Raw genomic sequence first — 22,124 nt, forward strand, 5'->3', positions numbered from 1 at the left:
ATAATTAAAACAAAACAATAAGAACAAAAAATAAAACCTTTAAAAAACTAGTAAAAATCTCTGCAATAGCAGCAAATGTAGTGGGTGAATGAAACAGATAAACAATAACTAAAAATGGCTAAACATTGTCAAGATTATTAAAAAAAGAATGATCAAACAAACAGCAGCAATGCCAATTCCTTCAGCAAGATGGAAACTGGAAATCACAAATCAGGCCCAGGTCTGAGCTCGTTTTATTTTTAGTTCTATGCCTGTATGAACAGATTATTTACTGAGCATGCGCAGAACAAATATTTACCACAGTCATGGCCAGATGAACAGAATCTGTTTCAGAAAAGTTGCATTTTCCTCAGTTTCTGTGGTACAGCATTTAGTAAACAGAATTTAGTTGCATTTTAAGCCGTTGCAAATGGAAATGTAGTCAGACTGTTTTCAAAAAGTTCTGTTGTTATTGGCCCTGAGCACCGTTGTTGAGTAAATGAACACATAAATTGCAACAAAAGTTTTGTTTTCACTTGAAAACATACAAACGAGGCCAGAGTGTGTGTAGTTGTCTGTCTCTCTGTATTTGATGTGTGATGGACAGGTGAGCGGTCCAGCTCTCTGATCCAGACTTTTTTTTTGTACATAATTCTGATAATAAAGGCATAATGCAAAAACAATTATTACACTTTTGTTTTTAAAGATGGCTCTAATCTCTTCTTATGACTTTTCAAAAGATTTAACGGGAGTTTAAAACTGGGCCTGGCAATAAAATAAGCCACGTGACACACAGTATGTATTTCAAAGTGATTTTGCATCTGTCCGCGTATTACACCGGGGGTTTTATTTTGAAAGCGGTAACCGGAAGTGTGGTCGCCACATTGCGCATTTAGCATGTAGCTCTAGGCAACATAAATAATCGCGTCCGAATAACCAGACGTGTATCGATTCCTCCCAGACCTCCGGTCCAGCGATTTTCGGGAACTTTGGCAGTCACAGAGACACGGACTGAAGGGGTTTGATGGGCTTCTCTCGGGGAAGCTAACAGCTAAGCTTCCGCTAGCGTTAGCATCTGGTCTGGAGTTATGCGGGTGGGAAACGCACGGCTTGAAGCCTGAAACGCAAAGGTAGGAGCTGAGTGAGTGAATAACTCATTCATTCATTAGTCCACTGTCAGTTCACAGGTCACAAAGCGTCACCATCAGTCATCACCGTTAAAGTTAACCTGCGGAAACAGCTGCAGACCTGATGTTGTTTGTTTACGTCTTTCAGCTCCACCCATGCTGTAAACAACTGTGTTTAGAATAAACATGTGTATAGGTCAATAATGACGTTTGGCTGGGTTATTCCACACAGTCCGATGTTTAAGACACCGTGTGAAACCTGCAACATTAACAGACAAAACATTGTGAATAAATCAGCAAACGCGACTCGGTGTAAAGATGAAGACAGCATCCTGTGGAAGCAACTCTATTTCTCCCTGTGATGATGGAAGAATTCATTTCCACCTGTGTTTCATTCAGACAATGAAACTTCAGGATCATTTATTGAAATACAAATTGCTGCAGTTCAGAGTATTAGAATATTTTATAGATGTTTTTCTTTACTCCTTGTTCTTTTGGTTCATGGTATGAGTGTGAACACCTTTTAAAGTCTTGTTTTCCTATTTAATTTGAGGCTTTAAAGGTCTAAATCACAATTCCATACACTTCCACAGGTCACATGGTGAAGCAGTGGTTAGTTTGCATGATCTCCCTGTGTGTGCAGAGGGTTCTGAGATGAATTGAAGGATGGATACATTTTCACTCATATGATTAAGAGGATATAGACTTTACAGTATTCTTCAAACAAGACTGATGGTTTTCTAAAAATGTACAACATGATTTAAGGTGAGGAAAATACAGAGTCAGCACTGTCCTGTCCATGGCGGCACTGGTTGAGACATTAAAGTGACAATTACCTTTGTTTTGTGTCTTCTGGAAATATGCAGGTGTTCCTGTCCAGGTCCCAACATGGCTGACGACCCGCAGAGAAATTTCCGTTCTGCGTATTATGAGAAGGTGGGCTTCAGGGGAGTGGAAGAGAAGAAGTCACTGGAAATACTGCTCAAGGATAATCCTCTGGGTAGGTCACAGGCTCAGTTTGCACCTTCTGAGTCCATTTCTTCAGGTTGAGGCCTTCTGGTTTACGTGAACTATGAATAACGTGGACAATTCAGGTCCAAGGTGCAGAGAAAGAGAAGAGAGAGAGCCCAGGCGGTAAGAGACATACACACAAACAAGGCCATGTTTAAAGGGTTAAAATATGGCGACAAAAGGCAGGGCTAAAACAGTGTGAAAAAAGGCCCACACTAAAGCTATTAGAAAATGTCAAAAATAATGTAAAAAGAGCTAAAACAAAGTTCACATAGTTAAAATTAGGCAAAAGGGATACAAACATCAACAGGAATAAAATATTTTAGAATAAAAGGAACACCTTTTTCGTGGTACAGTAGTTTAACCATACTGTGTTTGTCAATTTCTGTGATTTACATGAAGATCAGAATAGATTTTATGACCAATTTATGCAGAAATCTCAGTAATCTCTAAGGGTTCACATGCTTTTCTTGCAACTGTAGCATAAAAACTGGCAAAATTTCATTAAAAAAAAAAAAAGTAAAAAGAACTAAACTAGAGTAAAGGGAAAAGAATGTGGCGTGAATAAGTGTTTGGAAAGTGAAATAGCAGTGTAAGCCCACAACAACATGAAGAAGGCTCAAACATTGTTGTTTCAGCCACCAGATACGAAAACCTGCCCGATGGCGTTATGGAGACTTTTTCACAGCCGCAGTCTGAGCGAACACATTTTAATCTGAGTCTTCCTGAATCAGCCGGCGTGCTCTCATAATTCCCAGAAACCTTTTTAAATGATCAGATTGGTTTCTGGTGTGTTTAAAACGTCTCCCCTTAAAGTGGAGTTGCTTGCTAAATGCCCGTTTTGTTTTTGTTTACTTCCAGATTTAGAAAAGCTGAGCACGTTCAGCCAGAGGTTTCCCCTCCCGTCCATGTATCGCATCCACGTGTGGAAAGTGCTGCTGGGTAAGAAATGAAGGCTTTTCTTGGCCAAATGTTTCACATCCGCCTCAAACTTTCACATCTCAGGAGAATCATTCATTGGAGCGTTTCACTGCTTCCTGTTTACACGGCAACGGCGCTCGGATCAACCGAAAATAGCTCCCGAGGTGGAACCTTGTTGGAAAATGCTCAGGCTCGATTGTCGCATAAATTGGCAAAAAGCGACGCTTTCTGGAAATGCTCGGGTTCCGTCCTGAGTTGACGTTGTAGCAACCAGTGGCACCAACTTGCAGCCCTACTACACCCTTGTCAGAGTTTCTGCTGTTGCCATGTAAACGGACGTAAAAAACAGTGTTTTTACTCAAAACGTTGTTTTGTTAACATTAATTGAAGGTTTGATCGACGCTGCCCCCGCAGGCATCCTCCCGCCGCACAGCGACTCTCACGCTCTGGTGGGAGGCTACAGGAAGGAGCAGTACCAGGACATCCTGGAGGCCCTGGAGGTGATGAGGTACATCAGCTCCTCCACGCCCTCCACCCACGTCTACCTGCGCATGTTCCAGCTGGAGAGCCAGGTCCTGCCGCGCTGCTCCGAGACCTCGCCCCCGGTACGATGCGGGACCGCCAGGCGTGAGAGTTCAGGTCCTCGTGGCTGATGGAGAGAAGCTCCACATCCTGAAAGAGCTTACAACTGAAGTGCTACAACTTATAGAACTCTAATAAGTGAAGCTGTGAATTTAATTTCGACACAGTTTGTGCTTATTTCAGTTGTGACAACAATAACCAGGAGTCAGTGAGTGCGTTTACATGCAGTCAATAACCCTTTCTTAACCAGAATATTCGCAATAACCCGGTTGCGCACAGCCATGTAAACACGTGCAAAAACCTGAATATGCTCATATTCCGGTTTTTAAAAACCTGAATATTACCCCTGGGTTACTCCTTTTCTAACCTGAATTTCTGGTCATATAAACGCGCATCGGAATATCCCGGTCGAAAGGGACATCAAATACTGCTCTGCGCATGGTCTACCCACAAGGAATCTCGGTCATTTGAGTCCAGGAACTACTTTTGACACAGTTTAACTGCTACTAAGTAAATAAAATGTGCCAAAACTATAGTTCAGTTCTTCTCTTTTACTGAAAAAAAACGGTGCATTGCATTATTAAACTTATTACCACGACTCGCTGGCTTACTTTTTTTCTAACAACATGCAGAGAGAGCCTGCAGCGGCTGCAGCGGCCTTCTTCTTCTGTGGTGTCTGTGTAAAATAAGGTTGAACATGCAAACAGCACACCCAGTGGCATAAAGTGCAAATGCAGTCATGGCATCGTCTGTGCTCCGCGGTTTGAATGGGGATATCCCTGATCATGTAAACAGGAGTAACTCTGTCTGTTTAAGCATGTAAACGGGTTATTCCAAATGATGCAGAAACCGGAATATTGACCATAACCCGAATATTGACTGCATGTAAACGCACCCACTGACTTGTAACTTAGTTAAAAGTTCTTTTGGACTTAGTAATACTAATGTAAATATAATCAAATAGGGCTGGGCTGCATGGAGATGTAAACTCAGACCGGTGAAACGACAGCAGAATAAGATCCACAAATCCAAACCTTTTAGTGCAAATAAGTAGAGTATCTGAAAGAGAATGTAATCTTCAAAATAAGTACCATTTCCACATCATACAGTGAAACTAAAAATCCCAAAATGACTCGACACAGTCAACTCACGGGCCGGACAGGCCCCTCTGGCGTCCCGGGTTTGGCCCATGGACCATATGTTTGACAGAGCTGACCACAAGTAATTATGTTTGGTCCAAACATGTTTTTTGTTTTTTGTTTTTTTTGCATTTCTGCAGATTGAGTTTTCCTGCTCACTAGAGATGATAGATGATAGGTAGATGATTCCTCTCCTAGGTGATTTGGGTTATCTAATTAAAGATCCATTATTTGTGCAGCACAGTCGGGAGATCGCGCCCATCACTCATAGTGCCCGACGCCTCCTCGCTGTCTTTGTCCGTCTCTGTTTTGTGTCTGTCCGCTAACGTCAGGTGTTAGTCACTTCCATGGAGACGAAGTCGGATTGTTTCCAGAAAGTTGCATTTCCGCTCTTTTCCATGGAGACGGAGCGTTTTCAGAAAGTCACTGTAAATGTATTGATGGATCCTCTTGACTGGAGTCTGACTTGAGGCTGTTCTTATTTGTTTGTCCTTTCAGGATGAGGAGAACGAGGAGTTTCTGTCCATCAGTCGAGCCATGGAGGAGATCGTGGACGACCCCGTGGACTGCTACTGGCTCATCAAGTGTTTCGTCAATCAGTTCCACACCAAGTTCGGAGACTCCATCCCTCACCTTGTAAGTGCTGCGTTCAGCTTTCAGGAGGAAAAATATGACCTTTTCTCAGTCTGCAGTTCTGTCATCTTTACAGTGAGTGAAGAAACGTCACATATTTCATGTTGCAGCTTCTGTTAAATACCTTTATTTCACACGAAAAGCTGAAAGAACCTTTTTCTTTGCTGTTGCAGAGTGAAAACATTTGTGTTCCACAGCTAAAACGAGTAACTGTTTTTTTTAAACCACCATGTGATGAAAGGATTTAAAAATGCAGAAACATCTCAACATTGATGTAGGGGCTTGACCTTCAGACTGAACATTAAAGATGGACGCCACTGACGCGTCGTCCGCAGCTTTTCCAATGAATCCAGAGTCCAGTCAAGCTCAGAACGCATTTACTCTAAACCTGTATGCAAACCAGAAACATAAGGCCACTAAACAGCTGGTGTGCCTGTCAAGCAGCACCTGCACTTTAATGCATGAATCATTGTCTAAATGCGCCCCCTGCTGTGGAAACTTGGTACAACACACAACAAACACAGTGAAAAGACAGTTCTAGCAATTCCAAAATAAAGGCCTGTGAAAACAGTGAAATAAAAACTTCTATATAAAGGAAATGTGTGCGCCTGTGTTCACATTCATGGATATTTTTAAGTGCGTTGGACATTAAAATGCTGTTTGTATTTGTATTGAAAAGTGTATAGGAAATGAGTTGATAAAGAAGTAAATAATTAAATAAGTAAATGTTTAATTAGGTCAATTAAAACTTAAAAAAAATACATTTTCACATAATACAATAATTGAGGAATTAATACATCAGGGAATAATTTCAATATTAATTAAATAGATGAGGAAGTCAGCAGTAAAATGGGTAAATGAGGAAATTATTGATATGCACAATGTCAGTGAATGAGAAAACAAAGTGATTTATTTTATGTAAATAAGGAGATATAGACACGAGTGAATCAATCAGTAATATTCAAAATAATCAGCTCAGTTTTGAGTGAGTAAGTAAAATGGTTAACAGATCAGTCAGCGTGCGCTTCAGAACAATCCTCTATAAACATTAACAGCGGGATTCGTCTGGAGACACGACCACGTTGGGTCGTTTTCGCGTTGGCGTTTCCGCTTGGAGCCGTCGTGCGAGTGTGTCCCTGTGAATGAAACCCTTGTTCTTCTCGTCTCCTGTCGTTCCGTGGCGTCCTGCGCTGCCGCCGCCGCCGCAGCCCAAGAGCCTGGAGCACTACCTGAGCCAGGAGGAGCCTCGGCTGCTGAGCCACCTGAGGAGCAGCGGCGCGCTGCCTCAGCTGCCCTACGACCTCTGGTTCAGACGCTGCTTTGCCGGCTGCCTGCCCGAGTCCAGCCTGCAGCGGTCAGTCCTGCCCTCGCTCTGGAGGCGCGCCGCCGCCCGCCGCTCTCCACGGTGTCTCCTCTCTTGGGTTGTTCAGATGAGAGACGAATGTGACTGTGGCTCTGTCCAGGGTGTGGGACAAGGTCATCAGCGGCTCCTGTAAGATCCTGGTCTTCGTGGCCTTGGAGATCCTGCTCAGCTACAAGATCATGCTGATGGGCATCGGCCGGTCCGACGGCGTGGTCAAGTTCCTGTGCAACGTAAGTAAACAAGGACGAACGAAGCCTGTTTGACACCCAGCGCCTCATTTATTTTCCCGTTAACAGATCCCGCAAGAGAACACGGACGCCATCGTGACGAAAGCCATCGACCTCTGGCACAAGTACTGCGGCACCCCGATGCACGCCGTGTAGCCGCCGGGACCAGAGTCGACAGTCGAGCTTTTCGTCGGCATGAGCAGCGTGACAACGAGCTCCTCTTCCGGAACAGTCGAGCCATGCAGGAGACATAAAAACATCTGACTCAGACTCTGGAGAGTGTAACGAGAACGGCGTTTCTGTTTGAATGGGTGCAGAGAGTGTGTGTGTGTGTGTGTGTGATCTGTAACACTGAAGATGAGTGTGTGTGTGTGTGTCAGCAGCTGTATCAAGGAGGAAGCTTGACAGGACAGCTGCAGCGAGCAGCGAGAAGAAATGTCTTTCATTAAAAAAAGCAAGCACAAAGGTATTCTTTGATTTTATTTTAGAAACTGCATACATCATAGAAGACTCACAATAAATTAATACCCACATGCTTTACAAAAAAAACCTCTGAAAAGCCTCTCACTGTATGTACATCTTTTTAGATTTGAGAATATTATTTTACTCTTCGAAGAGACAGCGGCGTTACCAACGCCTGTACACACACACTCTGTCTCTCTCACACACACACACAGCAGAGCGACCGGTTCTCCCCAGTAGCTGTGAACTGTAAACAATGGAAACAGACAAAAACAAACAAAAAAAGTGTAGACAGACGGTAATTTGTGTGGTGATTTGGCAACTTTTTTTTTTTTTTTTTAATCCCTGTAAACAACCGTCGTCGCAGCCGGTGACTGAGCCCCCCCCCCCCCCCCCCCCCCCCCCACACACACACAAACACACACACAATGGTCACTCTGAGATGCATTCACGGGGTCGCCAGTCCAGCTGCTTTGGTTTAAAGTGAAGTTTGGAGCTCCTGAAGACAGACGGACCAGAGGACGAGTCTGAAGTTATTGCTCCTTGTGTCAATGTGTTTGCAGACCGGAAACTTTTCCTTTGTTTTGGTGTGTGTGTGTGTGTGTGTGTGTGTGTGTCAGAGAGCATTTCAGGGACAATTTGGCTTTGAGATTCAGCTGCCCGCAACAGCAAACACTGTTCAGTGTCGTCGTTCCTCTGGCAAAATGAGAAACGAGCGGCCAGACGTGGTCGGACAGCCTCTCCTCTCCTCAGATATGAAGGCAAGAAAACCCTCGAGCAGACAAACCAGTCCACCGTTCGCTCCCCGTCCTCCACATTGGCACAGGTCTCTGTGTGTCCCCACGCCCCCCCGCCGCGGCCTCGTTCGCCAACACAACAGTGTCGTGAAATAAACGTTTCATCATAAAAAAATGACAAGTAAGACGCTTTTGAATATCAAGAAGTCTGAGAAAATCTCCACTGAGCAGAGATGACAGTCGAAGGGTGAAAGGTCGCTTCGTCGTGATGGAAGCGGCGGGCCGAGGCCGCGGGCCGACCGCCGCCGGAGGCGTCCGCAGGAGGAGGGGCTCAAGGCCGACGCAGCGTTTCTATGGCCGGTGAAACCTGCCGGAGGGGAGAGCAGACAGAGACGGGGTCTCAGAACATCCAGGAAGTGAAACAGCTGGACGGAAGTGGACAAAAAGAGAAAGGTTGGACGTTTCTTGGTGATGCACGGCGTCTGCTCAGAGTTTCTCTGCTGCAGATTTGCTCACATCTCTATAAATGACAGACTATTTCAGAGCAAAAATTAACCTTAAAATAAATATTAATAAAATGTATCGCTCTTTTCATCAGCGCTGTGAAAATAGGTATCACATGTTTATGACCTATTATTGCAGAAAGCATTTAACATTTTAAAAGTCTTTCAAGAGGCTAGTATTGCATGATGGGATAATTTAATATATAAGGACAGTTTTATGAATATGTTTACTAATATTATGATACTGACGTTAATGTTTCAAAGATTGTGAATGTGCAAAGACAGAGCTCCCTCTAGTGGCACCTGAAAAAAAGTACCTTTTTTTAATGATTCTGATTTTATATAAATGGCACAAACCTCAGAACAGAAATACATAAAACGTGGATTTACATATTATCTCATCTATATTTCTGTCTTAATATCACCTGCTTTGCATACATGTCTAGTTATGAGATAAACTGTGTGAGAAACGACGAGCAGAGGTAAAATACGGACATTGAACTCGAGTTATATTTAGAGAAAGTTCTCACCACCTTCAAGACAAAGCTCCAGACCGTTTTCTTTTCAACAGCATTCTCTTTAAACTATTCTAACCTCCATTTAAGCTTTTCCCAGCGACAAGAAATTAAAGCAGGAGGCTCACCTGGTAAACTCTGGAAAGTCCACCACTACTACTACTACTAATAAACTTTATTTATGTAGCACTTTTGGAAAACATAGGTACAAAGTGTTTTACAGAGAGTAAAAATCAAGGTACAAGAAAATAGATACCCAAAGTGACTGGAGTAAAGTGAACCAGAATAAATACTGACTTAGTGTTGAGACCTAAAATATTCACAAACCTAATGAGAGAAACGACCTTGGTTTTGTTTTTGAAATATGTTTCCATTTAAAGAAGAATGTGAACGTAAACATGTAAACTAATAATATATGAATGGCCTTCAGGGAACATGTTGAAGGTACTGAATTAGTCATACTTGTTATACAATTTCTTTCTTTGTTTACTTTTTATTTTGTACCTTTTTTTCTTTTTTGAACACACACACACACACACACACACACACACACACACACACACACACACACACACACACACACACGCACACACACACACACACACACACACACACACACACACACACACACAAAAGAACAGCAGAAAGAGAGGTCGGTCTATACATGTAAGCAAATGTTTAAAATGAGATGATACCAATGCTCATGCCTGTTAAAATAGTCTAAACAATATATTTTTATTTATTCTTGGCTGAATAAACACACCGTTTCTCCCATCGTTTTTCTCCAAATTCTTTTTGAAGTCTTATAGAAAAGGTCATTTGTTCCAAAAGATGTAATTATTTCACAATAATAATAAAAATACCTGCTGTGGGACATTTCTTCTGAAGCCAGCATTGTGTAATGGCTTTTTTACTTGATGCTAACAAAATCTTTAGGAGATAGGTGTCACTTTAACTGAGTCCATCAGGTAGGTGCCCAAGGTAAAGACAAATGAACTGAGAATAATTGAACTAATTTTTCTCCAATTTATTTGCTCAATGACATGCAGTGCTCTTTTTATATTATCATGTGTTTGTCTATTTTCAAAAAAAATCAGTCTGATCTTCATCAATTAACAGAGGCATTACTAATTCCATTCTCTTTGTTGGAATGGTAGCGTATATTTTATAATCAATATTTAAAACACTTATGGGCCTATGGCCTTTACAGTCCGCCCTGTCCTTCCCCTCTTTGGGAATGACTGATACATAGGCTTCCCCCCAGATGGGGGGGGGGGGGGGGGCAGGCACCTTTTAGTACGGTATTAAAACAGGTCTCCAGTAGAGGGAGTATATGATCTTTCATTGATTTATACCATTCAGGGGGGAGCCCGTCAGTGCCAGGGGACTTATTAGTTTCAAGCCTTGAAATATTTTTTTCTATTTCCTCCTTGGTTATTGTTTGAATTAATTTGTCATCAGCTTCTTTGCCTAATTTAGGAAGACTCAAAGAATTTAAAAACTCGCTGATGGTGTGGGGAATTTGCCTGATCTGATTGGGAATATAAAGACTGATAATATATTATATTTCAAATGCTTTTTGTACACCATCCGGATTTTTAATTATTTTTTTTGAGGCCGGGTCCCTTACTTTATGAATTGTGTTTCCGGCCTGTTGTTTTCTGAGTTTCCAAGCCAACAGTCTTGATGCTTTAGGGAATGCTTTGTAATATTTTTGCTTCATGAACCTTATTTTTTTCTCAACCTCCTCGCTCAAAATGTTATCTATCTCCTACTTGAGGTTTCTAATTCTTTGGGTAATAGAAGGATTCTTATTAGCTGAGTGCATTTGTTAAAAATCTCTCAGATCTTCTTGCAGCCTCAAAAAAATTTTGTCTTCACTTTTTTCAACCAGGCTGTCCTAGCTATAATCTTCCCCCTGAGGACAGCTTTAGCTGCATCCCACAGTATACTTGGGCTCACCTCCCCGTTATCATTATCCTTTAGGTGCAAAGCAAAGTCTTTTTCCATCTCTTTTCTAAAAGATGTATCATTTAACAATCCAATATTCAGCCTCCACAGTGTTTTCTGCCTTCTGCCTCCCAAACATAATGTTATATAGACCCCAGAACGGTCTGAGAGATCCCTCTGGCATATTCTGCATTCCCTTAATTGATGAAGATCCTTGTTAAACATGAAAAAACAGTCTAGTCTTGAATATACAGGATGTCGGGCAGAGTAAAATGTATACCCTGGAGAGGTACCATGAATAAACCTCCACACGTCAGACAATCCCAGGTCTTTAAGTGACCTGTTTATACGTTTTTCAGTCGAGCTCCTTCTCCTTTTAATATTAGTCGTATCAAGAGAGGGGTTAAGTAATAAATTAAAATCTCCTGCACAAATAAGGGTTCCATAAGTCTCCTGTGCAATCAAATCAAAAACCTTTCTAACAAAACAGATACTACTCCCAGGGGGTGCATAAACATTGAAGAGAGTTACTTCATTTTGGTTTAATTTTCCCTTTAGCATTATAAATCTACCATATTTGTCACTTATTTCTGAAATAAATTCAAACCGAGTTAGATTTGAATTTAATATGGCAACCCCTCTTTTTTCCATTTCTACATGAAGAGAAATAAGTATTTCTAAACCCTAATTTTCTCAACTTTTCATGCTCTGCATTTGAGAGATGTGTTTCCCGCCAAAATGCTATAGTTACCTGCTCCTTCTTAATTTTTGCTTCTTTTAATTGGATTATTTAGACCATTTACGTTCAATGACAATATTTTATACCGTTGTTGGCAAGGCATACATTTTTGTTTTGAAACACTGCACTTGAAACATCCCAGACCTCAAGAACAAGATATAACATGATGAACAAATAGAACCATGATACAGAGCAGAGAACTGAACTTCCATCAGTAAAGGTAACATGTAGCCTTTCAAGGTGAGGGGGTGTGCCACCCAGTGCGGTCCCTCTGTAACAAAAAAAGTCAAAGTCTTGTGGCTGTCTATGTTCAGTACGTCACAGACTCCCGTAGTGTGAAAAAGAGTACGTGTGGATAAGGCTTTCATAGAAAAAAAAACCAAAAACAAAACACTTTTCAAACAATTTTCTGACCTGATTCTGCACGGCGGAGGTATGTTTAAAGGTTGAAATGGCCAAAGAAAAAAAAAGTGGATATACATCCCTCCTTCTTATCTGTCCGATGCTGATGTGTTCAGTCCCTCACTTATCTCCTTTGGCTCCTGATTCCATCCTGCGATATCCCTTCAGCTTCTCCCGAATCTGCTGCTGGAGCCGGTTCTGGACTCCGCCGCGCCGCGTGTCGGTGGTCTCCCACGGGAGAAGTCGAGCCAGCGTCTCCTCCGTGATGGCCGCGCTCCTGGAGCCTTGCGGAACCTCTCCGACGGTGAATCCTCTGTTCCGGAGATCCTCTGCTGCTTGCGCTGCGGTACGTGACGGTGCCCGTCTCCAAGAAGACGCGCATTTTCGTGAGCGAAGCCTGAAAGCGAACTCCTCTCTCCTTCAGGGCTGGAATATATTCCTTTCTCTTATTTTGCACCTCTGTAGCGTAGTCATGGTCAAAATAGATTTGCTTATTTTATTTTTTCTGTGAATTTGAGGAACCGGATTACAAGAGATCGTGGGGGAGCAGTAGCGGGTGGTTTTGGACCCAGGGCGCGATGAGTGCGTTCTATCCCAGGGTCACAGTCCGGGCCGAGTTCATCTCCAAGTTCTGACTTTATGAAGTTTTTTCACAAACAGCAGCGCTGACGTGCCTTCCGTGCCCTCAGGGACGCCGTAGATCCTGATGTTGTTTCGCCTTGGGCACTCCTCCAGATCAGACACTTTTTCCTGGCGTGCCCGTTGGTTAAAGGGATATTTCAACATTTTGGCAAATTGGCTCATTTAGCAATTCCTCAGTCATTTCAAACAGCATACTTACTTTTTTTGTGAGGGCGAGCTGTTGTTTATTCAGAGGCGAGTCGAGGAAGGTTTTCAGGACGGACACAATGGAAGTGGATGGTATTTTTGTTCCCCTCGTCAAACTCAAATACAAAATCCAACAACCCCAAAACACTTTGGTGGACACGTTATAATCCGCACATTCACTACACTGTGGAACACCAACAAATAATATTGTAGCGTTACGACACTGAAGCAAATACTGGGAACTACTTTTTCTTTTGAAATCACTACGCCCAGACGCCATGTTTAGTAAGTAGTTCCGTCTTAGCAATCTTCGCATAAACAACTCAATCTGGTAATTTTGCATTAATATTTCACAGCGTAGTGAATGTGCGGATTATAACGTGTCCACCAAAGTGTTTTGGTGTTGTTGGATTGTGTATTTGATGAGTTTGACGAGGGGGAACAAAAATACCATCCACTTCCATTGTGTCCGTCCTGAAAACCTTCCCTGACTCACCTCTGGATAAACAACAGCTCGCCCTCACAACAAAAGTAAGTATGCTGTTCCAAATGACTGAGGAATTGCGCTAAATGGGCCAATTTGCCAAAATGTTGAAGTATCCCTTTAATCAGCAACTGTGACAAGGCATCTTTGACGCTGATGTCCCACATCTCCCTCTCGGCCAAATTATCCTCCACCTCTCCAATGCGTTTCATTGCTCCGTCGATTTGGCTTTCTGTATCCTGAAGCTTTTTATTTATTTCCGTTGTGAATTCGTCCATCTGCTTTTTAATGTCCTCCCGAAAACACGATCTCAATTCTGAAAAGTCTCTCTTTAATTCGGCCTGGAGCGCCGTCATCCCCGCTGTCACGGTTTCACTCACAACTTTGCAGATTGAATCCAGAGTGTCGTTCGCCATGCCGGCGCCATCTTGTCCTGTTGAATTTTCGCCTGGTGAAGCTTCTTTATCCATTTCTCGGTCAATTTGTCCTTTCTTGAATCTGTCCCCGTTCATTGTTGGATCTTGGTGTATGTTTTTCAGTCCTATTAGTTCTCGAATTCGTGGAAATTTGAGGCTAATGCTCTGTACTACGCTGACATATCGGGAAGAGCGCCACCGGAACTCCGTTACACAATTTCTTAATGAGAAGAATATAATGTTGGAGAAAACCATGCTGAAGGCTGAACTGTGGGGAAATGCTCGTGAGTTAAAGGTAACGTGCAGGCCTCGGCCAAATCCAACTCTTCAAATTAGCTTCCTGCTCATAACGCTGTGCTCGGCTGCTTGTAATACCGGAGGGAGCACGGCGCTGATAGAGCAGGAGCCAGCGGACTCTGAACGTGTTTACAGCGGCGTGGGCAGCGACACACACACACTCTGCGTTTTCCTCTTACCTGGTCAGATGGCGACTCGACTCGTGCACCTCCATCTCTGTGCTTTTAAACTCATTCAGCTCCTTTCTGATGGCAGCCTGCACAACACACACACGCACACACACACACACACACACACACACACACAAACAGACTTTTACAGACCGCTCTGAAAGGACAAGATGATCTACACGGGTGGAGAAGGAGCGCGAGGATCCGTGTGTGTGTGTGTGTGTGTGTGTGTGTGTGTGTGTGTGTGTGTGTGTGTGCGTTCTTGTATTTCTATCCTTGTTGGGGCCAAATGTCCCCACAAGGATAGCAAAACGTGAAACGACGTGCCTTGTGGGGACCTTTTTCCGGTCCTAAGTAGGAGAAACAGTGTTTTCTTGACCATGTTGTTGTTACTGAAAAAAGTAAAAGTGCAAAAACATTTCTTTAGGGTTAGGCTTTGTTGTGGTGTGGGTTAGGGTTAGGGTAAGGGTCAGGGTTAGGGGCTAGACATGAATGGGAGTCAATGGACGGTCCCCACAAGGATAGAAATACAAGACTGAGCGTGTGTGTGTGTGTATAAATATTTGTGTGTCAACAACTATATTTGTGTGTTTATACTATATTTTTGAGTAATGGTGTGTGTTTCCTTGTGTTGTGACACACGTGTAATTAGTGTCTGTGTATTGATGTGTTGCTACAAATCTGAACACACACACACACACACACACACACACACACACACACACACAGACACACAGACACACAGACACACAGACACACAGACACACAGACACAGACACAGACACAGACACAGACACAGACACAGACACACAGACACACAGACACACACACACACACACACACACACACACACACACACACACACACACACAGACACGTGACTCTGCTAGCCCCCGGACCTTGTCTGCAGCGGTGAGCCGAGTCCACGGCTTGTCCGCCCTCCTGTCGTAGTCCTGAGCCTCGGCCACCTCCACGTAGTCGCTGAACCGGATGAGGATCTTCGCCTCTCGCAGCTCCTCCACAGTGGGCCTCTGGCTGAGCTGCATGATGGGAAAAAAAAAAAAAAAAAAAAAAAACGAAAAAACAAAACAAAGAGTGGCATCAGTGCACACTGTTAAAATTAAGACATTTCTCTGGATGGTCGTGAAAAACAAAACAAAGCATAACAGGAAAAAGAACATTTGTCAATAAGTGGTGTTTCTGTTCCGGAGCTGCTCGCTCGTTACGTTTCGTCCTACCTTCGTCAATAAATGTCTCTTGATCTCCCGCTTCTCTTCCTGCTCCTCCAGATCGTTACGAGCTAAATTAAAAAAAAAAAAAAAAAAAAGGAAAAAAAAAAAAAACATGCCGCCACACACAGTTCTAGTTAATATTCAGATGTATTTCAGAGTTTTCTCTACTGTTTCATGCAGGCTGACGTACGTTTGAGGATGTTCCTCTGTTCCAGCTCTTCTGCTGTCGGCCTTTGACTCAACCGCCTTGAGGAAGAAGAAAGAAATGGTTTCTATTTTAGGGATGCTTATTTTTACCTAATCTTAACATGTTGAGGCTCTCAGGTCGTCTGTTTTGAATACGAAGCACAGCATGTTACTCTCATGAACGATGACAACTGGCAGAAACAAAGCTGCAAACGCAACCGTGACTTTGTATAAACACGACTATTTTCAATAAATGCAACGATGTGGCCTCACATGACCAGACTATTAACGACAATTAATTAAAATCATACTCAGTCTGAGTAATTCAGTTTATTCGTTTGGCTACCCGTTTCATTTATATCAAGAAGTGACTTAAGTATCGATAATATGTAGCTGTAATACCACCTGTGACCACTGGATGTCACTGTGTGACAACATAACGGTTTTACAGAACCTTAAAAGAAGAAAAAAAAGAAAATGTGGGGAAAGCAAAAAAGGCTAATCGTGGGTTAAAAACAATTTTACACCAGTGCATGATGGGTAACTCACCGGGTCAGCTTGGTGGCCGTTTGCTGCCGGGACTCGAGTCTCTCCTGGTCGGACTGCAGCGGCAGGATGTTCTTCTCCTCCAGCTCCCTCTTCGACGGACGGTTGCTCAGCTTGATGGCCAGGGAGTCTTTCCGCAAAACCTTCATGGCGAGCGTGCCTGAGTCGGACAGAGGGGAGAGGACGAGGGTCAGCGAGACGAACAGCTGACGACAACACGGGGCGGCGGGGAGGCGGCCCGTCCTGCAGACCGAACACGACGATCGGGCGTCGCCGTGACGACACGCTGGTGAAGCAGCAGATTCTTATCACCAGACGGCTGGACGGCGGCGGGCTTTCTAAAGGCGCTCACAAGACACTTTGCTAGCTTGTCATGGACGCTGAACGAAAGCAGCGGTGGACTGAAGCTGCGGCCCACGGAGTGTCCTGGTCTGCAGTCACGGCCCATGAATCGGTTGGAGGGAGCCTCTCGGACCGAGCGTGTGTTGGAGGGAATACAGCGGGACGCCACCGGCGCCTCCACCAGCTCAGGACTGTAGAGGACGCAGGCGGATCTGGTTCTTCTCGGTGGAAAAGCTGTAAGGAGGAGCCGGAAGGCGGGTTTCAGGCCCCCATCTTCAGAAATCCATTGGCTCCACTTGAAACAGGTAGAATCTTGATCGGGACTCGAACCGGAGTCCCTCACACTCCAGGCGACCTTGCTGTTACGGTGTTATTGAGACAAACTGGACAAAAGGGTCCAACACAATGAGTCAGAAAACTACAAGGAAACGAAAAGCAGCTTACTAGTAAACAGTGACTCGTCTTCATCTTCCTCCTCATCTTCCTCTTCATCATCGTCCTCCTCCTCCTCGTCTTCGTCATCTTCCTCCTCCTCGTCCTCCTCTTCCTTGTACATGCCCGGCAGGTCCTCGTAGTCCGCCTGGCTGGGGAGGTTCTCCTTGTCATCGTCACACTCGATCATCACCGTGGGAACGGCGTGCATCATGGAGCTGGAGGCCGGTGGGAAAGGGCAAAGGTCAGAGGCGAGCACTCACTGTCCCGTGAAGCGGGTTTAAGGCGTAAAACAACAGCGGGGCGGCCGGGGCGTGCGACGGGCGAGATGCCACACTGCCTTGACTCTCAGAGACTTCCCACTTCCCAGTCCGAAGCGGGATTTCACACACTTTGCTCACGGAGGCAGCGTGAGCTGGAGGCCCGGCATGGCGCACCTCCACCTGTCTGACGGACGGTACCTGGCGTCCGGCTCTCATCTAAACATGACCAACAGCTGCAATCCACTGGGTAAGGAACAGTTAGGACACAGGAAGACGCTCCACAAACTCCATCAGCTGCCTGAACAAACCTCAGATTGGTAAATAAAAAATAAAATCATTATTCCACTAGTTGTAGTAAACTTCGCTGCATTTCGGCGCACGTCAACTTCAAAGTTCCACTCGATAAAAAGCTAATAGAATCTAATTGTGTCATTGATTGTGTCTTTATTGTTTATCTAATGAGAGTGTGCATTCTGTTGTTTGCTTTCACACAGTAAGTCTTTGCAGCTTGCACTGTGGATTTTTACAAGTTTTCACGTCTGATAGTGTTTCTGCCATAAGCGGGATTCGAACCGGGGCCCCGACAGTCCAGGTCAGCGCTTCCCGGAGGCTGACCGTTCATAACCAGGGGTCTGCAACCTGTGGCTCTTCAGCTCCTTTCTAGTTGCTCCAAGAAAAATACAGAAAATTCCAAGACAAAAATGCAGGAAAATATAAGCAATGATGAAACATCATGAATGGAGCATCAGTTTAAAATGCAAAGAATTCGTCCTTCTCCTTTATTTTTCATTTTTGATGGGTTTTTTTCTTCATTTCAGATAATTAACTTATTTTACGGCTTCAGAAAATGTTTGGTGAGTAATGGTGAAAACGATTCTTTTGGTCATAAACGTTTCAGACTCCTGGTTTATAACACTAATAAAGACCAAAAAGCAGGATTCTGAGGTCCTCACAGATCAGTGTGACCAAAAAAAAAAAAAACATTTCAGAATGTGTTTGGGAAAGACTAAAATGAAATAAAGACTATTTGAATGCACCAGCATGAAAATGGATAAATAATTGACATTTTCTTCAACAGATAAAAATGAGAAGAAATTTCAAAATGAACAAAAGTCCGAAGCAATGTAGATTTAATTTTTGCTTTCAAGGCGGGCAGCCGATATAAACTTATCCAATAGGATCTTCGCAGGAGGCGCAGGTGTGTTCTCCAGTCCGATTAGAAGCAGCCTCATATTTCCACCCGCCAGTCTATTTGTTCCCATGACGCAGCCAAGCAAAGTAGACAAAGTTGTTTTCAAATGCAGTCCTGTCAGCTGGTACTATTTAAAAACGCTTAGACATTTTTATTTTAGTCGACGTAATTCACTACATATTTCCGGACACTGTGGTTTTGCTTTGGTGCAGGGGACGTCCAAGGTGTTTCCTAGTTCAGAGTCTGAAGGACATCTTGTTTGTGATAGGCCTGCACAACATATCGTTTGAACATTGCCATCGCAATGTGCGCATGTGCAATAGTCACATCGCAGGATGTGCAATATTTTTATTATTATTATTATTTTTAACTTTTGTTTTGCTTCGTAAAAGCAGCAAGCTGCTCCATGCTCCGCACAGCCACTCTCTCCCTCCCTCCTGCTCAGCACTCACCGCCTCCCTCCCTCCTCCACAGCAGAGAGAGAGGGGGGGTTCGGGCTACACTCTGAACACAGGCGACATGCAGGAGGAAGCGACAGAGGATTTAGTCCCCAAGAGAAGGCCAACATGTGAAATTTGGATATATTTCGGCTATAAAAAAAAAGACGATACGGAGCAAAACAACGTCCTCTGCCGACAGTGCCTCGTCGTGGTTGCCTCAACACGAGGTAATACGTCAAACCTGTTGGACTATTTGAAACGCCATCACAAGCTCCTGTATTTCCAGTGCAAAACCAAAGACCCCAGGTGAAACTTCATCTTCTCAAAAAACAATTACAGAAGCCTTTGCCGGCATAACACCGTATGATAGGAACTCCAAACAGCATCGACAAATCACGGATGCAATAACTTTTTACCTAGCAAAAGACATGGTGCCATTGAACACCGTGGATCGTTAAAGAGGGATTTTAAAAAATGATCCGCATGCTCGACAAGCGGTATGAAGCACCACGTATTTCTCTCAAGTGGCCATCTTCCCAAATAGAGCTATTCAGGTCATCTGATGAAAATTCTTCTATTTTTAATATCGCAATATATATCGCAATATATCGCAAGCCCCCAAAAAATCGCAATGTCAGTTTTTTCCAATATCGTGCAGCCCTAGTATATAATAAGCGGCCCACATGTTAACCCTGACCCTGCAGGGGGGGTGCAAGGCCGAAGAGATGCATCTGAAAAGCCTAAACTCTGAGAGCATTAATAATATGCTGTCCCATCAGCTACTACAGGAGTCCCAGCACAGCAGCAAAGACCGCTTAGATGCATGAGGAAGTGGCTGTAAAGGTAACTTCAAGAGAAAAATAGATGTTTTCAAATCTGTTATTGATCAGTAAGTTCATCAAGCTGTAAAACTCTGAGTGCTGAAATTGAAATATCCCTCAACTGGCGAATAAAGCAGTCAGAACAAGATCCTGCTACTATTAAAAACCTGGATGTAAATACTTTCCAGATAAAAATTAGGGAGCTGCTTTCGTAGCACCGACACTCATGATTTGTGAAAACTTCCATACAGATGTTCATGAAATCAGGAAAAGCACTCTGCTGACTTAATGAAGGCCATTCTTACTGTGGTTTTTACTAGCCCTGTGCGAGGTTCTGCTCCTCTCAGTTTTTAATGTTCTGATGCTGTGTGGGCTGTTTTTGTCATCCAGCCCTTCCCTGTGTTTGCTTACCACCAGCAGCGACCCTCATTCAAGCAGCGTCCTCAGATGGAGCTTTGCTGCGATTATATGTTTGACAGCGGTCCTCCAGAGCCCCTGCATCAAGACTTGCTGCTCCCGCTTCTGGAGCAGCGTTATGCGTTTGCCTTCCTCACTATGGCAGTTTAAGGAGTTTATATTTTGCCGCGTGCCGTTGCATCCCTAGTGTATACGAGGCAGATACTTTAAATAATCTTAATCAGAAAAATGTTATCTCTCTTCTTGCACAAATTAAACAAGATTTTGATCGGTGGTCCCTTCTTCATTTGTCTGATGCTGCCAGGATTAATACTGTTAAAGCGACACTAAGGAACTTTCAGTTTTCGCTGATTTTGGCGGCGCCAGTGGACAAAAGCGGTAGTGTTTTGCCTGAACGAATACTACAGTTCCCATGAGGACTAGCACATGGCGTCGTAAAATGCTGCTCCCGGTGGCGTGCTGTCGGACTGAACTCGCCTACATTTGTTTCCAGTGGCTGTGTGAAGGATGGTCACCAACCGTTCAAGGTCACAAAACCTATTCTCAAACTCTTGCCCAAGTCTGTTTATGACTCAACAGTACTTTTCTGCCACTTTGTCAAATGTCTCAGATGCAGGATTGTCTTTCAGCACCGACTGCACAGAGGGAAAGTGCAGCACGCTTTGTCTCTGTACATCCACTGAGAAAATGTTCATCTTAAATGCATTTAAAGCACTTATCATATCACCAACAGCCTTATATTTGCCTTGCAGCTCGCAGTTCAAGTGGTTTAGTTTCCCAGTAATGTCCGTCAAAAATGCAAGTTCAAGAGTCCACTCTGTGTCCTCTAGCAGTGAGACGTCTTCGCCTTCGGACTGCATGAACTCTTTGATTTCAGCCAAAAGTGAGAAAAAAACGATGTAAAACTCGTCCACTTCTTCTCAACATAATGATACGGACTAGAGCTGGGCGATATGGCCTCAAATCAATATCACGATATATTAAGCAGTTCACCTCGATGGCGATAAATGGACGATAACTACTGGGGGGCCATTTAATCACAGCTTTATACTGTACTGAATTAAACTTCTGACAGTTTACTGTGGGTGGTGTTTACTTTTGGCTCAGGTGGTGCAAACATTATTATTTTATTTCTCATTATATGGGGTCAACCTTCTTGAAATTTTATTAGATTTATCAAGATTAGGGTACAAAACATATCTATGTATCCTAACTTTCACAACAACAGAGAATATAACTCTGAGCCAAGAGAATAAGGCACTGAAGAAGACCGCTAAAGACCTGCCACCAGAAAGCCGACCTTCAACAAGAGTTTTAGAGTTTAAATGACGAGCTCAGAAAGGTCTCCACTCCGAGACACGAGAATGCTCAGATGGAGTCTTCCAGAGAGGTTCTTGGTCATGACAGCTCTCTTTTCTGCCACAAAGCTGAAGAAAAGAGCAACGAGATCCAGAAATGTCAGCGCTTTGTCAACAATCAGAGAGTTGTGACGGCAGAGGGAGAAGCAGACCGAGAGCAAAACTCTGCTCCCAGGGGGCAAGGAGCATTTCACTCAGTATGACTAAAAGTGCTTTTGGACAACATCGTCTACCCTAGCTTTAAATCATAAAATAAATAGTTTATCATCATTGAGAAATTTGCTTCTCTCAAGGACAGAATGGCAAAATTTATGTACAAAAAGTAGTAATACAAAAGTGTTGCGGCCGTTCTTTAAGGGTTTCCAAAATCTTGTTTACAGCCACATAGAGGGAGGGGGTCATGTTTTTAG

General features: G+C 43.6%; 2 protein-coding genes across 3 annotated transcripts in view; one reads left to right on the forward strand and one right to left on the reverse strand.

Annotated features, from left to right (window-relative positions):
* Positions 1 to 845: 845 nt before the first annotated feature.
* Positions 846 to 7,614, forward strand: tbc1d7 (TBC1 domain family, member 7). Of its 2 annotated transcripts, none has more exons than XM_030082471.1 (8): positions 846 to 1,109; positions 1,973 to 2,106; positions 2,979 to 3,059; positions 3,429 to 3,643; positions 5,258 to 5,395; positions 6,601 to 6,746; positions 6,856 to 6,985; positions 7,052 to 7,614. In XM_030082471.1, exons 2-8 carry the CDS (start codon positions 1,995 to 1,997, stop codon positions 7,136 to 7,138), a joined length of 909 nt encoding a protein of 302 aa, XP_029938331.1. In that variant the 5' UTR covers positions 846 to 1,109; positions 1,973 to 1,994; the 3' UTR covers positions 7,139 to 7,614. The 2 variants fall into 2 exon arrangements, with proteins under 2 accessions (XP_029938331.1, XP_029938332.1); XM_030082472.1 differs by having other exon boundaries at positions 3,453 to 3,643; positions 7,052 to 7,613.
* Positions 7,615 to 8,463: 849 nt separating this feature from the next.
* Positions 8,464 to 22,124, reverse strand: part of phactr1 (phosphatase and actin regulator 1) — a 52,750-nt gene continuing 39,089 nt past the window's right edge. Inside the window, exons 7-13 of the mRNA XM_030082466.1 lie at positions 17,236 to 17,441; positions 16,453 to 16,609; positions 15,908 to 15,963; positions 15,724 to 15,785; positions 15,385 to 15,525; positions 14,495 to 14,571; positions 8,464 to 8,548 (exon numbers count right to left, since the gene is read on the reverse strand). Of these exons, the coding sequence (XP_029938326.1) occupies positions 8,533 to 8,548; positions 14,495 to 14,571; positions 15,385 to 15,525; positions 15,724 to 15,785; positions 15,908 to 15,963; positions 16,453 to 16,609; positions 17,236 to 17,441 (715 nt within the window). The 3' untranslated portion in view covers positions 8,464 to 8,532. The remainder of the gene's footprint in view (positions 8,549 to 14,494; positions 14,572 to 15,384; positions 15,526 to 15,723; positions 15,786 to 15,907; positions 15,964 to 16,452; positions 16,610 to 17,235; positions 17,442 to 22,124) is intronic.

The sequence above is a fragment of the Salarias fasciatus genome, chromosome 23, assembly GCF_902148845.1.
Source record: "Salarias fasciatus chromosome 23, fSalaFa1.1, whole genome shotgun sequence".
Lineage (NCBI taxonomy): Eukaryota > Metazoa > Chordata > Actinopteri > Blenniiformes > Blenniidae > Salarias > Salarias fasciatus.

Bases quoted from the DNA above. Each gene is read 5' to 3' on its own strand.
- tbc1d7 (XM_030082471.1), top strand. From the start codon at position 1,995: ATGGCTGACGACCCGCAGAGAAATTTCCGTTCTGCGTATTATGAGAAG. The intron at 5,396-6,600 runs GTAAGTGCTGCG...CCGCCGCCGCAG, and splicing joins GAGACTCCATCCCTCACCTT to CCCAAGAGCCTGGAGCACTA. The intron at 6,986-7,051 runs GTAAGTAAACAA...TCCCGTTAACAG, and splicing joins TGGTCAAGTTCCTGTGCAAC to ATCCCGCAAGAGAACACGGA.